This window comes from Scleropages formosus, chromosome 5, assembly GCF_900964775.1.
Source record: "Scleropages formosus chromosome 5, fSclFor1.1, whole genome shotgun sequence".
Classification (NCBI taxonomy): domain Eukaryota; kingdom Metazoa; phylum Chordata; class Actinopteri; order Osteoglossiformes; family Osteoglossidae; genus Scleropages; species Scleropages formosus.
In genome coordinates, this window is record NC_041810.1 from 36,136,012 (window position 1) to 36,149,529 (window position 13,518).

General features: G+C 48.4%; 2 protein-coding genes across 3 annotated transcripts in view; both read left to right on the forward strand.

The window, feature by feature from the left end:
• Window positions 1-4,120, forward strand: part of trrap (transformation/transcription domain-associated protein) — a 47,307-nt gene extending 43,187 nt beyond the window's left edge. Inside the window, exons 71-72 of one of the 2 annotated variants that reach the window (XM_029251953.1) lie at window positions 2,948-3,142; window positions 3,436-4,120. In XM_029251953.1, the coding sequence (XP_029107786.1) occupies window positions 2,948-3,142; window positions 3,436-3,720 (480 nt within the window). In that variant the 3' untranslated portion in view covers window positions 3,721-4,120. The remainder of the gene's footprint in view (window positions 1-2,947; window positions 3,143-3,435) is intronic. The other variant, XM_029251954.1, reaches the window with a different exon arrangement.
• Window positions 4,121-10,160: 6,040 nt separating this feature from the next.
• Window positions 10,161-13,375, forward strand: whr1 (winged helix repair factor 1). Its single transcript, XM_018750654.2, has 6 exons — window positions 10,161-10,453; window positions 10,680-10,825; window positions 11,640-11,875; window positions 11,955-12,052; window positions 12,131-12,278; window positions 12,380-13,375. The coding sequence occupies exons 1-6, from the start codon at window positions 10,282-10,284 to the stop codon at window positions 12,423-12,425; spliced, it is 846 nt and encodes a 281-aa protein (XP_018606170.1). The 5' UTR covers window positions 10,161-10,281; the 3' UTR covers window positions 12,426-13,375.
• Window positions 13,376-13,518: the final 143 nt, after the last annotated feature.

Consider the following 13,518-nt stretch of genomic DNA (forward strand, 5'->3'; position numbering starts at 1 on the left):
TTCACCTCCTTTCTGTATGCTGACTCATCATTGTTGCTGATGAGGCCCACAACTGTAGTGTCGTCAGTAAACTTGATATAATTTGAACTGTGCTTTGCAGTACAGTCATGAGTCAGTAGGGTAAACAGTGGACTGAGCACACAACCCTAGGGAGTGCCGGTGTTTGGTGTGGTGGTGCTCGAGGTGGAGTTGCCGATCCTAATGGACTGGGGTCTCCCAATCAGAAAGTCCAGGATCCAGTTGCAGAGGGAGGTAGTCAGACCCAGCAGGCTCAGTTTTCTCAGTTTCTGAGGGATGATTGAGGGATGAATTCTGAACTGAAGTCTATGAACAGCATCCTTACATAGTTGTCCTTTTTTGTCCAGATGGCTCAGAGAAAGGTGGATGGTGGCAGATATGGCGTCCTCGGTTGAGTGGTTGGGACAGTAGGAGTGCCCAATGTGGTGGGAAGAGTGCTCTTTGTGTTTCATGACTAGCTGCTGAAAACACTTCATAATGATATGTGTGAGTGTAACCGGCCTGTAGTCATCAGGCAGGACACATGATTTTTTTTGGCACAGGGTGATAGTGGTTGTCTTGAAGCACACAGGGACAACTGCTTGGCTCAGGGAAATGTTGAAAATGTCCATGAAGATATCTACAAGCTGAGCAGCACATTCTCTGAGCACTTGACCAGGAATGTTGTCAAGACCTGCAGCTTTCTGTGGGTTAACTCTGGACAGAGTCTTCCTCACATCTACTGCAGACAGACAAAGTACTTGGTCAGTGGGAGCTGGGGTGATATTACCTGCTGGCATGTTGTTCTGTGCTTCAAACCATGTGTAGAAATTGCTGAACGCATCTGGGAGCAAGGCATCACCATGACAAATAAGTGGTGTAGCTTTATAGTCTGTGATGGCCTGAATGCCTTGCCACATGGGCTTTGCGTCATTGGAATTTAGGAAGTGACGGTTGATTCTTTCTGCGTAGTTGTGCTTTGCCTCTTTGATAGCCTGGGAGAGATTGGCCCTTGTTATGCGGTAGGCTGCCTTGTCGTCAGACCTGAAGGCAGTCTCTCGGGTTTTCAGCAGCAAATGCACCTCAGCAATCATCCACAGTTTTTGGTTTGCACGTGTGATGATGATCCTGAAGGAAGTCGCATCATCTATGTGCTCGTTGATGTAGGCAGTCACTGATGCTGTGTATTCTTCCAAGTCTGTGGTGTTGTGGTATCTGCCAGCCTCTCTGAACATATTCCACTCTGTGTGTTCAAAGCAGTCCTGAAGTGCTGAGATGGCTCCTCCAGACCAGGTTCTCACCTGTTTCAGGACCGGTTTAGCACGTTTCAGGAGTGGTCTGTATGCTGGTATTAGCATAACAGCAGTGTGGTCCGAGTAGCCGAAGTGGGGGTGGGGTGCAGTCTTGTAGGCACCAGGAATGTTTGTGTAAACAAGGTCTAAAGTGTTCGTACCATGGGTTGCGAAATCAACATGCTCGTGAAATTTTGGCAGCACTGATTTCAGATTGGCGTGGTTAAAGTCCCCAGTGACAATGGAAAAATCTGTCGGGATGTGCTGTCTGTAAGTTGCTGATAGCCCCAGAGAGTTTGCTTAGCGCTTCCCTTGTGTTAGCGCCAGGTGGAATGTACACCACAACAATGAGCACAGTGGTAAATTCTCTGGGCGGGTGGTATGGCCGGCACTTAACGATCATAAACTCCACCAGCCTTCGTTGAGTGCAGTCGTTGAGCCATGTTTCCATGAAAACGAGAACACAGCAGTCCCTGACTTCGCACTGGGTAGTTAGCTGTAGTCGGGGAAGTCTAGTTTATTCTTGAGAGAGCGACCATTGGAGAGGAAAATGTATGGTAGAGCCAGGCAGCTAAGGTTAGCCTTATCTTGCTTATCGCACTTCTGCTGCCTTGCGCACTGTTTCCGGTGCCCTCTATCAGGCATCAGGTGATCCCACAATCCTAGGGACTGTTCACGTAGTAGCCTGAGATCACGTAGCTCTTCCCGAAGTCAATCGTTATTCCTCCTGAGTTTTGTTTTCCAATGTTCAGCAGAAGTTGGCGATGATAGCTATGTTCACCAGTGCTTCTTCAGATGCACATCTCTGGTAAGAGTTTCCTAATTGGTGTAGACTACATGTAACATGCACCATGTTTAAGGACCCGAAGTGGCCGCTGCGTGCTACCGCGCCATCATCTTCATAATGAGCTTATTTATCTTAGTCGATGTGATTGATTGAGATGGTCAATGTCATGGGAAGAAGGAAGGCTCTACTTAAATTTTGTATGTTTTATTAAAGCAGTGATGATGGTAATAAGAAAGTTGAAGGAGTATCTGTCCCCACTCAGTTCCCTTAAAGAGAGGAGTCCAAGCCCACCCTACATACTCCTCGTATACACTAGCACTCTTTGTTTCCAGGGTAACGTAGAGGAGAATATGCTAGTTAGCCAGAAAATGGCCAGAATGGCAGAACTGAAACACAAGAACATAGCATTTCGGTGCACTTGCTTCATAAAATTAGCGCACGTCATGATTTCAGCACAGCCATCATCACCATCCAAAATGGTTATTTATATATACATAATCGTAAGGTAATATATCATTACCATTATGTGTATCTGTGCTCCAAAATGTCTCTCAAGCCATTATATAGAAAACTAAAGTACCTACTGGGTGACTAGTATAATAACTGCATAACAGTCACATGCAGCTGTATAAGATGAATAACAATTCATAATTGTATGAAAAAGGGTCTATGTCAGGTATACATGTTGGATTTTTGTTGTATGGGACCCCATTATATGAGGACTGAGTGCACTTGGCTGTACAGACTGATTAGCACGGTGATGTGAGAAACACTCCCTTTTCACCCTTATTTTGCCTTTTTTTTCTACAATAAGAACCGGAACACCTGAAAACAGACTGCGTTCTTTTTCTTAACACTGTTTCTTTGATAGGACACCGGGAAGCTGAATGTTGCTTACTTCCGCTTCGATATAAATGATGCCACTGGTGACCTGGATGCAAATCGACCTGTTCCATTTCGTCTCACTCCGAATATATCGGAGTTCCTGACGCCGATCGGGGTCTGTGGTCCTCTCACAGCCTCCATGATTGCTGTTGCCCGGTGTTTTGCTCAACCCAGCTTCAAGGTGGGACATCTTTGTTAGGAGGTCTTGCTACTCTTGAGTCAGTTGTTCAGTCTTATTTAGTACTTGTGAAAAAGATGCACAAATTAAACACATTTGTATGGAAGCAATACATTTTGACCCAGTTTGTCAGTTGGACAAAATTCTGTGCACTCTTTCTACTTGCATATTCTGTGTATTCATTATCTAGTGTCAGCCAGCTTCACCAGAGTACTGTCGCAGTCTGGGCCATTTTCTGTATTTTCGGCTTTGTGTGTGGTGTGTCTCACTTCCTTTTTCCCTCCTTCCTCTGCCAGGTGGATGGAATTCTGAGGGCCGTCCTGAGGGATGAGATAATCGCCTGGCACAAGAAGACACAAGAAGACACCTCTATGCCACTATCCCCTGCAGGACAGCCTGAGAACATGGACAGCCAGCAGCTGGTGTCCCTGGTCCAGAAGGCAGTTTCTGCCATCATGTCCCGACTGCACAACCTGGCCCAGTTTGAAGGGGGCGAGAGCAAAGTCAACACACTTGTGGCAGCAGCCAACAGCTTGGACAACCTGTGCCGCATGGACCCTGCATGGCATCCATGGTTATGAAGCTGTGTGTGTGTGTGTGTGTGTGTGTGTGTGTGTGTGTGTGTGTGTGTGTGTGTGTCTCTCTGTCTGTCTGTTTCTCCATCTGGCTGCAAATAAGCAGGACAATACTTTTAAATGTGGCAGTGTCAGAGACGGGGAAAGCCTTTTGATGTAATGTTACTATTATACACTATTTTTATAAAATGTAAAACAATAAATGTATTGTTTTAAAGATTAAACATCTTCTGGTGCAGGATATGTGCTTCTATAAAGACGTGGAACCAGGTTATGTAATTTTTCAAAGTATAAAAATGTAGGAAATGTCTGGAACCAGAAGGACTTTTGATCTCTGCTGTTATGTAAATTGAAGATGAGGGTTTGGAAACTTTTTTTTTTTTTTTTTTTTTTAAAAACTGTAGTGCAGAAGGCATATAGAACATGCATAAAAGTTTGGGGCAAGTGCCATTTATAATATTTTTCATCACAATTTTAATGCGTAGTGTAGTGGCTAGAGCTGCTGCCTTATACTGAAGACCCAGGCTTGAATCCCACCTCCTGCTGTTGTACCCTTACAAAAGATACCTATCTGAAATTGTTCCAATAAAAATTATAAATTGTATAAACTGTTGTATAAATAAAAAAAATCATTTTAAGTAACATTTGAAATTCCTTTTGAGAAAAGAATGCTGAATAGATTTTTCAGTTTTGTTGAAATTTTGAAAGAATGTATCTTACTGTTAACACATTTTGTCAAAGCAAAAATTTTTACACACATTATTTCATGGCAGTAATTTTCATGTAAAGAAGTTTGAGTGAGAGAAGTGGTTTTTTGCAAATAAAAAGTCTGAAGAGATGAGCAGTCCAATGAAAATTCTCCAGTCAATCACTGGGAATATTATACAGGTCTTCAAGAGAAAGTTAATCAGCAAAAAAGGCAAACATGTCAAAGTTCAGAGAAAGACAAGTTTGCTCATTTTTTCAAACCAGTAGATAACTTGGCATTCCATATCATCATTTTGGGAGTGATGGCTGCAAAAAGGTGTGGAGAAGGAACAGAAGCACCCAAAAAACAGAATGCATCAGACCACATGTGAAGCATGGGAGAGTCTTTACATTTTCTATGTGTGAGGTACTGTTTTCTCCTCCGTGAACCGCCACCTTATCGTGGTGGAGGGGTTTGAGTGCCTGAATGAGTCCAGGAGCTATGTTGTCTGGGGCTACATGCCCCTGGTAGGGTCTCCCATGGCAGACAGGTCCTGGATGACAGACGAGACAAAGCGCGGTTCAAAAACCCCTTATGACAAAAAAATCAAGGCGTCCGTTTACCCCGCCCGGTATGGGGTCACCGGGGCCCCACCCTGGAGCCAGGCCTGGGGGGGGGGCTCGCACGCGAGCGCCTGGTGGCCAGGTCTATGCCCACGGGGCCTGGCCGGGCTCAGCCCGAAGCCACAACGTGGAGCCGCTCTTCGGTGGGCTCACCACCTGCCGGAGAAACCATAAGGGGCCGGTGCGTTGTGATTTGGGCGGTGGTCGGGGCCGAGTGCCCGGCCGACCCAAACCTCGGGCGCCAACTCTGGTTTTTGGGACTTGGAATGTCACCTCACTGGCGGGGAAGGAGCCTGAGCTGGTGCGGGAAGTTGAGAGATACCGTCTAGATATAGTCGGGCTCACTTCCACTCACAGCTTGGGTTCTGGAACCACTCTACTCGATCGAGGGTGGACTCTCCACTATTCTGGCGTTGCCCAAGGTGAGAGGCGGCGGGCTGGTGTGGGCTTATTAATAGCCCCCCAGTTCAGCCGCCATGTGTTGGAGTCTACCCCGGTGAATGAGAGGGTCATCTCCCTACGCCTTCGGGTCAGGGAACGGTCTCTCACTGTCGTTTGTGCTTATGCGCCTAGCGGCAGTGTAGAGTACCCGGCCTTTTTAGAGTCCCTGGGGGGCGTGCTGGAAAGCGCTCCCACTGGGGACTCTGTCGTTCTACTGGGGGACTTTAACGCCCACGTGGGCAGCGACAGTGATACCTGGAGGGGCGTGATTGGGAGGAACGGCCTCCCTGATCTGAACCCGAGCGGTGAGTTGTTATTGGATTTCTGTGCTAGTCGCGGTTTATCCATAACGAACACCATGTTCATGCATAAGGGTGTCCACCAGTGCACTTGGCACCAGGAGACCCTAGGTCGGAGGTCGATGATCGACTTTGTAGTCGTTTCTTCTGACCTTCGGCCATATGTCTTGGACACTCGGGTGAAGAGAGGGGCTGAGCTGTCAACTGATCACCACCTGGTGGTGAGTTGGATTCGATGGCGGGGGAAAAAGCTGGACAGACCTGGCAGGCCCAAACGCATAGTGAGGGTCTGTTGGGAACGTTTGGCGGAGGCCCCTGTCAGAGAGGTCTCCAACTCCCACCTCCGACAGAGCTTCAACCAGGTCCCGAGGGAGGTGGGGGACATTGAGTCTGAATGGACTATGTTCCGCTCCTCCATTGTCGGTGCGGCTGTTCGGAGCTGCGGCCATAAGGTCTCCGGTGCCTGTCGCGGCGGCAATCCCCGAACACGGTGGTGGACACCGGAAGTAAGGGATGCCGTCAAGCTGAAGAAGGAGTTCTATCGGGCCTGGCTGGCTCATGGGACTCCTGAAGCAGCTGACAGGTACCGACGGGCCAAACGGAACGCGGCTCTGGCAGTCGCCGCGGCAAAAACTCGGGCTTGGGAGGAGTTCGGTGAGGCCATGGAGGAAGACTTTCGGTCGGCCTCAAAGAGATTCTGGCAAACCGTCCGGCGACTCAGAGGGGGGAAGCGGTGTTCCACGAACACTGTTTACAGTGGAAGTGGTGCGCTGCTGACCTCAGCTGAGGATGTTCTCGGGCGGTGGAAGGAGTACTTTGAGGATCTCCTCAATCCCTCCGACACGCCTTCCGTAGAGGAAGCTGAGGCTGGGGACTCGGAGGGGGACTCGTCCATTACCCTGGCTGAAGTTGCTGAGGTAGTCAAAAAACTCCTCGGTGGCAAGGCTCCGGGGGTGGATGAGATCCGCCCCGAGTTTCTCAAGTCTCTGGATGTTGTGGGGCTGTCTTGGCTGACACGCCTCTGCAGCATCGCGTGGAGTTCGGGAACGGTGCCTCTGGACTGGCAGACCGGGGTGGTGGTCCCTCTTTTTAAGAAGGGGGACCGGAGATTGTGTTCCAACTACAGGGGGATCACACTCCTTAGCCTCCCTGGGAAAGTCTATGCCAGGGTACTGGAAAGGAGAATCCGACCGATAGTCGAACCTCGGATTCAGGAGGAGCAATGCGGTTTTCGCCCTGGCCGTGGAACACTGGACCAGCTCTATACCCTCACTAGGGTGTTGGAGGGTTCGTGGGAGTTTGCCCAACCAGTCCATATGTGTTTTGTGGACCTGGAGAAGGCATTCGACCGTGTCCCTCGTGGCATCCTGTGGGGGGTGCTTCGGGATTATGGGGTTCGGGGCTCGTTGCTACGGGCTGTTCGTTCCCTGTATGACCGGAGCAGGAGCTTGGTTCGCATTGCTGGCAGTAAGTCAGACCTGTTCCCGGTGCATGTTGGACTCCGCCAGGGCTGCCCTTTGTCACCGATTCTGTTCATTATTTTTATGGACAGAATTTCTAGGCGCAGTCAGGGAACGGAGGGTGTCTGTTTTGGTGGCCGCGAGATCTCGTCTCTGCTTTTTGCGGACGATGTGGTCCTGTTGGCTTCATCAAGTCAAGACTTGCAGCGTGCACTGGGGAGGTTTGCAGCCGAGTGCGAAGCGGCGGGGATGAGAATCAGCACCTCCAAATGCGAGGCCATGGTTCTCAGTCGGAAAAAGGTGGATTGCTCCCTCCGGGTTAGGGGGGAGTTGCTCCCTCAAGTGGAGGAGTTTAAGTATCTTGGGGTCTTGTTCACGAGTGAGGGAAAAATGGAGCGGCAGGTCGACAGACGGATCGGTGCGGCGTCTGCAGTAATGCGGTCATTGTACCGGTCTGTTGTGGTGAAGAGGGAGCTGAGTCGTAAGGCGAAGCTCTCAATTTACCGGTCGATCTACGTTCCTACCCTCACCTATGGTCATGAACTCTGGATCATGACCGAAAGAATGAGATCGCGGATACAAGCGGCAGAAATGAGTTTCCTCCGCAGAGTGGCTGGGCGCACCCTTATGGATAGGGTGAGGAGCTCAGTCACCCGGGAGGAGCTCGGAGTAGAGCCGCTGCTCCTCCGCATCGAGAGGAGCCAGTTGAGGTGGCTCGGGCATCTGTTCCGGATGCCTCCTGGACACCTCCCTGGGGAGGTGCTCCGGGCTTGTCCCACTGGGAGGAGGCCTCGGGGCAGACCCAGGACACGTTGGAGAGACTATGTCTCCCGGCTGGCCTGGGAACGCCTTGGGGTTCCCCCAGAGGAACTGGAGGAGGTGTGCGGGGAGAGGGAGGTCTGGAGTACTCTGCTCGGACTGCTGCCCCCGCGACCCGGCCCCGGATAAAAGCGGAGGAAGATGGATGGATGGATGGATGGAGGTACTGTTTTCTGTGCATCACTTTCTGCGGTGCTGAAACATTCACAGCTAAACCACTCTTAACTTTCCACTGCTGATTCTTTGGTGAAAATCACCTTCCACAAGTCTCGAGTCTAATTCAGACTCTTCATCACTTACTTGGCCCTCCTCTACCACTGATGACTGCCTTGTTCTTCAGAGACAAACCCAACTCCATCACGGACAAGTTCTTGGCATCTACCTCCACTGATCATACCAGGTCTCCCTGTGAAGTCTTGTTCTCTATTCCAACCTCCAGCTTTCACACAGAGCCACTGCTTGCTCCCTCGATCCCATCTCTGTACCTCTCCTGCAGGACATTTCCCTGCATCTCCATGATTATCAATTTCTGTCTCAAAGCTGCCCTCATCTCACCTCTGTTAAAGAAACCCTCTCTGGATCCAGCCTCAGTCCAGAACTACAAGCCAGTCTCCATCCTTCCTTTTCTGTCAAAATACAGCAACCTGTAACTATTGGCATTCCTTGCCCAGAATGATCTCCTTCATGGTTATTACCATTCTTTGGTAGGTTTGCTTGAATTCTTTGGGCCATTGTCATGCTGGAAGACCCACTTTCAGCCCAGCTTTACCTTCTTGACTGATGACATTCTGTTCAAGAATTCCTTGGTATAACTCATGGTTCCTTTAATGATGTGGAGTCATCTTGCTAGAGGATCAAAAGCAGTTCCATATCTTTACAATCCCACCCCCATGCTTGACTGCTGGGTTCAGGTTCTTTCTTTGGTTCTCCACAAACAGAGCCAAACTGACTCTGACCAAAAAGGTCAATTTTGTTCTATCTGTCCACAGAATGGGCCTCCAGAAACTGTCAAGTTTATCCAGGTGCTCTCTGGTGAACTTAAGACAGACAGTTTGATTCTTTTTTGACAGTAGAGCTTTCTTTCAGGCAACCCTCCCATGAATGCCATTTGACAGTGTTTTTATTGCTGAAACATGCACAGTTAGCTGAGATACAGCAAGTGAGATCTACAATTCTCCGGAAGTTTTGACTTGGTTTTTTTTTTTAAAACCTTATTTATTATTTTTATTGTGGATCTTAGTGATATTTTAGAGGGGCATCCACTTCTAGGCCAGGTTGCTGTCATGTTAAATGTTCTCCATTTTGTAATGTATTTGCCTCACAGTGAAGTGATGGAGCTCAAATCTTTCTGAGATGATTTAATAGCCTTCCCCAGATTGATGTTTTCTCTTCATTCTCCTCCTGATGTCCTGCGAGAGCTTCTTTGCTCTTCTTGGCATTGTGTGTTGGCATTTAGCTCTGTGGGATACAGTCACAGTGTGAGGCAACCACAACGCCTATTATTTATGGTAGTTCTAACTTAAGGCTGAAACTGGCGTTCAAGAAACACTTTCAAATCTACAGCATATAAAATGTGAACATAACCTCAATTTTTCAGCAATGCGAACAGCTTTTGTCACTCGAATGCCCTAACAGTGGCGTGAATATTAGTGAGTGACAGTCTGAAGTTAACAAGGATGGTCACGGTGCAAAAATGATTCGTTTTCCGAGGGACCAGTTTTAAGAATTCGGATAATAAGTGTCACACTGGAATCGTTTTTCTTTGGTGCTGTGAATGATCGTAGTCACGCATAATAATGCCTTTTGTTTTTTTGGTTCATTTTTGGTGACACGCCGTACTGTATATTTTTTGCAAGAACGTATCGCTCCGCGCGCACGCGACACACGACACGGCGCTACTTCCGCTGCCTCGCAGGTGCAATCGGCTACACGGGGTCGACGAGGCGCGAGGAGCGGCGGCACGGGCTGGGCTGAGCACGCGCGCTGCCCCCGGTCCCTCGCGCGGCCGCAGCGTTTCGGCGGCGCCTTCGACTCCTGTTGTGCTGCGGGCTCCGGGGCAGCAGGGGGCGCTAATGGTGCCGTCGCTGGTTGAGGCGGAAACGGGAAGTGGGGGAAAAGCGCTTCCGGGGGCTCGTCCGTAAACGTCCGTGTGGCGCTAGTTGGAGCGGTGAAGTTGTGGCGCTGCAGCAGTGCGGGGAGTAGAGGAGTGTTGGGGTTTGCTCACAGTGACGATGTGAATGTGGTTTCGAAACAGGAGCTACGCTGCAGAGTGGAGAACGATGAACAGGAAAAGGGCGCTCAAGTGCGACACATTCTGTGGGAAAAGGGGGAGGAGCGGCGCCGCGGAACCGTTGCCAGCAGCAGCAGGAGGAGGAGGAGTCGCCGCCGGGGACCGTGGTGACCGTGTCGGTTCGTGTCGCTTCGCTGCCTGAGAGAGCGAGAGAAAGAAAGAAAGAAAGAAAGCGCGATGTTTGAAGGACCTCGCAGTCATTTTTTCAGACGAGACTAGGCGGGGCTCCGCCGCCTCGCGCTCCTCGTCTCGTGCGCCTGAAAAATGATGCCGCCTTCTCTCGCGCGCAGGTCACGTGCTCACGATCGCTCTTCTGCTTGTTGTGCTTCTCGTTGTGAGCGACAGGAGGGGCCCTGGATATAAAGGCTTCCTTGGAGCACATCATGTCCCTCTTGCCCGGGAAGCTGTGGAGCGACACTGTGCCTCGGATTGCGCTCAAGCACCAGCTGTACAGCCTGCATAGGGACAGGACCCGGGTGGACCGGCACCTGGTGAGGTCCTCGCACGCTCGCTCTCTCTCTCTCTCTCTCTCTGTGTGTGTGGTGTCTCTCTCAACTGACCTCAGTGTCGGTGGTGTTCTGAACCAGCGGCCTCTCTGTTACAGATTTACATACATGTATTCATTTATCAGACACTTTTGAAGTACATCGCATAGAAAATACAATGACATGTGTTCATTACATGAGCAGGAAGAGACATTTAGATAGACGTGTGATTCTTAACTACAGTTAATTTCTTTCCACCGTATGAACCAATGTTCATCACATGAGTAGCTGCATAAAACTTTATCCCTATACCGACAGCTCCTTATCACCTTCCTTTTTTTAAATAAACATTTACATTACTTGAGTAGCTACATGACAGTTATGATCTCAAAGTTACAGAACATGATCATTTATACTTCCCATGAACTTAAGAGATCATGGGAGAAGTGAGTCTGGAGGAGGTCAGTTTGTACACGCTTCTTAAATGTAGAGGGAGATTCAGCAGCTCTTAAGTGAGAGGGGAAGGTCGTTCCACCACATTGGAGCCAGAATTGAGAACCTTTGCGCTTTTTCTTTTTGTGGGACCAAGTGAGCTGAGGTGGAGGAGCATAGCAGTCTCGCTTGGGGTGTAGCAAATGATCAGGTATCATAGATATTGGTTAGCAGGTCCATTGATGGTTTTGTCGGCCCTAACCACGGTGTCGAATTTGAGCCAGGCAGCTATAGGAAGACGATGCAGAGAGACGAGGAGGAGAGAGACAAGTCAAACGCCACTCGTGCAGCAGTGGTCTGTATCTGTATCTGTCTCTGCCTTTGTGAGAACGAGCTGAGGGAGCAGGGGGACGTACTCATGTTCCAGCTGGGCTTCGACTCGGAGTCCGTTGCCGTCGTCTTTGCCGCAGACTTCAAGGCCAAGGTCCTGGCAGCAGAGGTGGGAAGGGCAACCCAGGGACCCGTGGAGAAGTTTTTGAACACCGTTTTGGCCTCCTGCTGTGATATGAGCGTGGACGAAACCAAAATGCTCCAGGAGTTTCTCTTCGCAGACTCTGAAATAACGTAAGAAACGGAGCTTTCGCTTACGCTCTCTTCTGCGTCCCTCTTGCAGACATTTCACCACACTTGTCCACATATGCAGGCAGCTGGTCAAGTGCGGAGTCCTTACGGTGAAAGACGCTGGCAGCTGGTGGCTGTCCATCCCAAACTCTGGTAGATTCACCAAGTACTTCATCCAAGGTTGGTGTCAGTTTGTGCGCTACATGTGTGCGGACAGCTGAAGGCGTTTTGTTTGACGTGCCAATCCTGATTTTGCAGGACGCAAGGCTGTGCTCGGCATGATCAGAAAATCAAAATACAGTGAAATGCTCAAGTCAGACCTTGAAGGGAGGCAGACCACCTCTCGAGTTAAGTTCCATATTCAATATCACATCCATGATATTGTCGGAGCAGAGTTAGTAGACTGGTAAGAACGCTTTATATGGATTTCACCTTATTATGCAAATTGCTTAGTTCCCTGCATATTTGCATAATTACAATACATTTATTCTCTTTCTGGTTTCACAGCATAGAGACTACAGCAGGAGTGTTACTGCGCTTTGCGGACTCTTGACTCTGGCTGCTGATCAGTCCACCGATGGGTCATTCGGGGAGTTATATCTGGTTACAGTTACACCACACAGTGAAAATGTTTTTTTGTTTTCTCAGCAAATACGTACTAGGAAGGACATTTCCTGTTGCTGATGACTGAAATAAACTTGTACAATTGGCTCTGATTACCTTATCCAGATCGTTGATTTCAACTATTCTCCTGTGGTTGTTGAAGTAACATTCCTCATAATTTAAAATGTAAACATCTGCAGCTTTGGGACAACAAGGTGTCTTTGTGGTTGTCATTTTTTTTAGCTGTAATGTAAATACACATATTCAAGTTTTGTTTTGCTGTGTTTTGCAGTATTACATGTACTTTTCCTCAAGTACAACTAGTCCTTCAGCTACAACATATGGCACTTACAACCACCTGCACTGAAGACTGCTGTCCCATTAACCTTATATTATTTTGGAGCCCAATGTTTGGTTGTAACAAGTGATGATAACCTGTATTTCTTGTTTTGTTTGCAATTCCTTTCAAATTACTTTTTGTTTCAAATGGCAAGCAAGAAAGTGTGTGTTCTGGTGCTGTTGAAAAAAGTGGACTTGTTTAACACAAGTATGAAATTTCTGAAAAGATGACTGCTGTTTTTGTACATGCTTATGATTTGTATAAGGATTTTTAATTTGCTGGAATGGAAGCCTGTTGTAAGCAGAGGAGCACCTGTATGCTTTTACAGAGAAATAAAAGCCTGTACAGACTAATGAAGCCTGACCTTGGTCTTTCAGAACATGCTGATATCAAAAGATATATAGAAGGTGCTGCACCTCTGAAATACACCATAATAATGGAACTGCACTGTGGTGCTGTTCATGAAATGGCAGTGATTGTCTGTCTATCAAAAATGTTCAGGGACCTATCACTTTGATTGAGGAATAATGTCCAGTACCATTAAAGTGACTTTGCTTTCATTTTGATTTTTATTGCATAATTATGGACCCTGTGTGTTTGCACCAATGAAAAATTTTCTTCAATGTACAGAATCAGCATACAGTATATTACTGTAGCCATGCACGCAAAGCCTGTGGAGTGTGATTAATGGGGGTCATTTTTA

Coding starts and splice junctions, on each gene's coding strand:
- whr1 (XM_018750654.2), top strand. CDS start 10,282: ATGTGGTTTCGAAACAGGAGCTACGCTGCAGAGTGGAGAACGATGAAC. Junction 10,826..11,639: donor CCCGGGTGGACCGGCACCTG/GTGAGGTCCTCG, acceptor TGCCTTTGTGAG/AACGAGCTGAGGGAGCAGGG. Junction 12,279..12,379: donor GGAGCAGAGTTAGTAGACTG/GTAAGAACGCTT, acceptor CTGGTTTCACAG/CATAGAGACTACAGCAGGAG.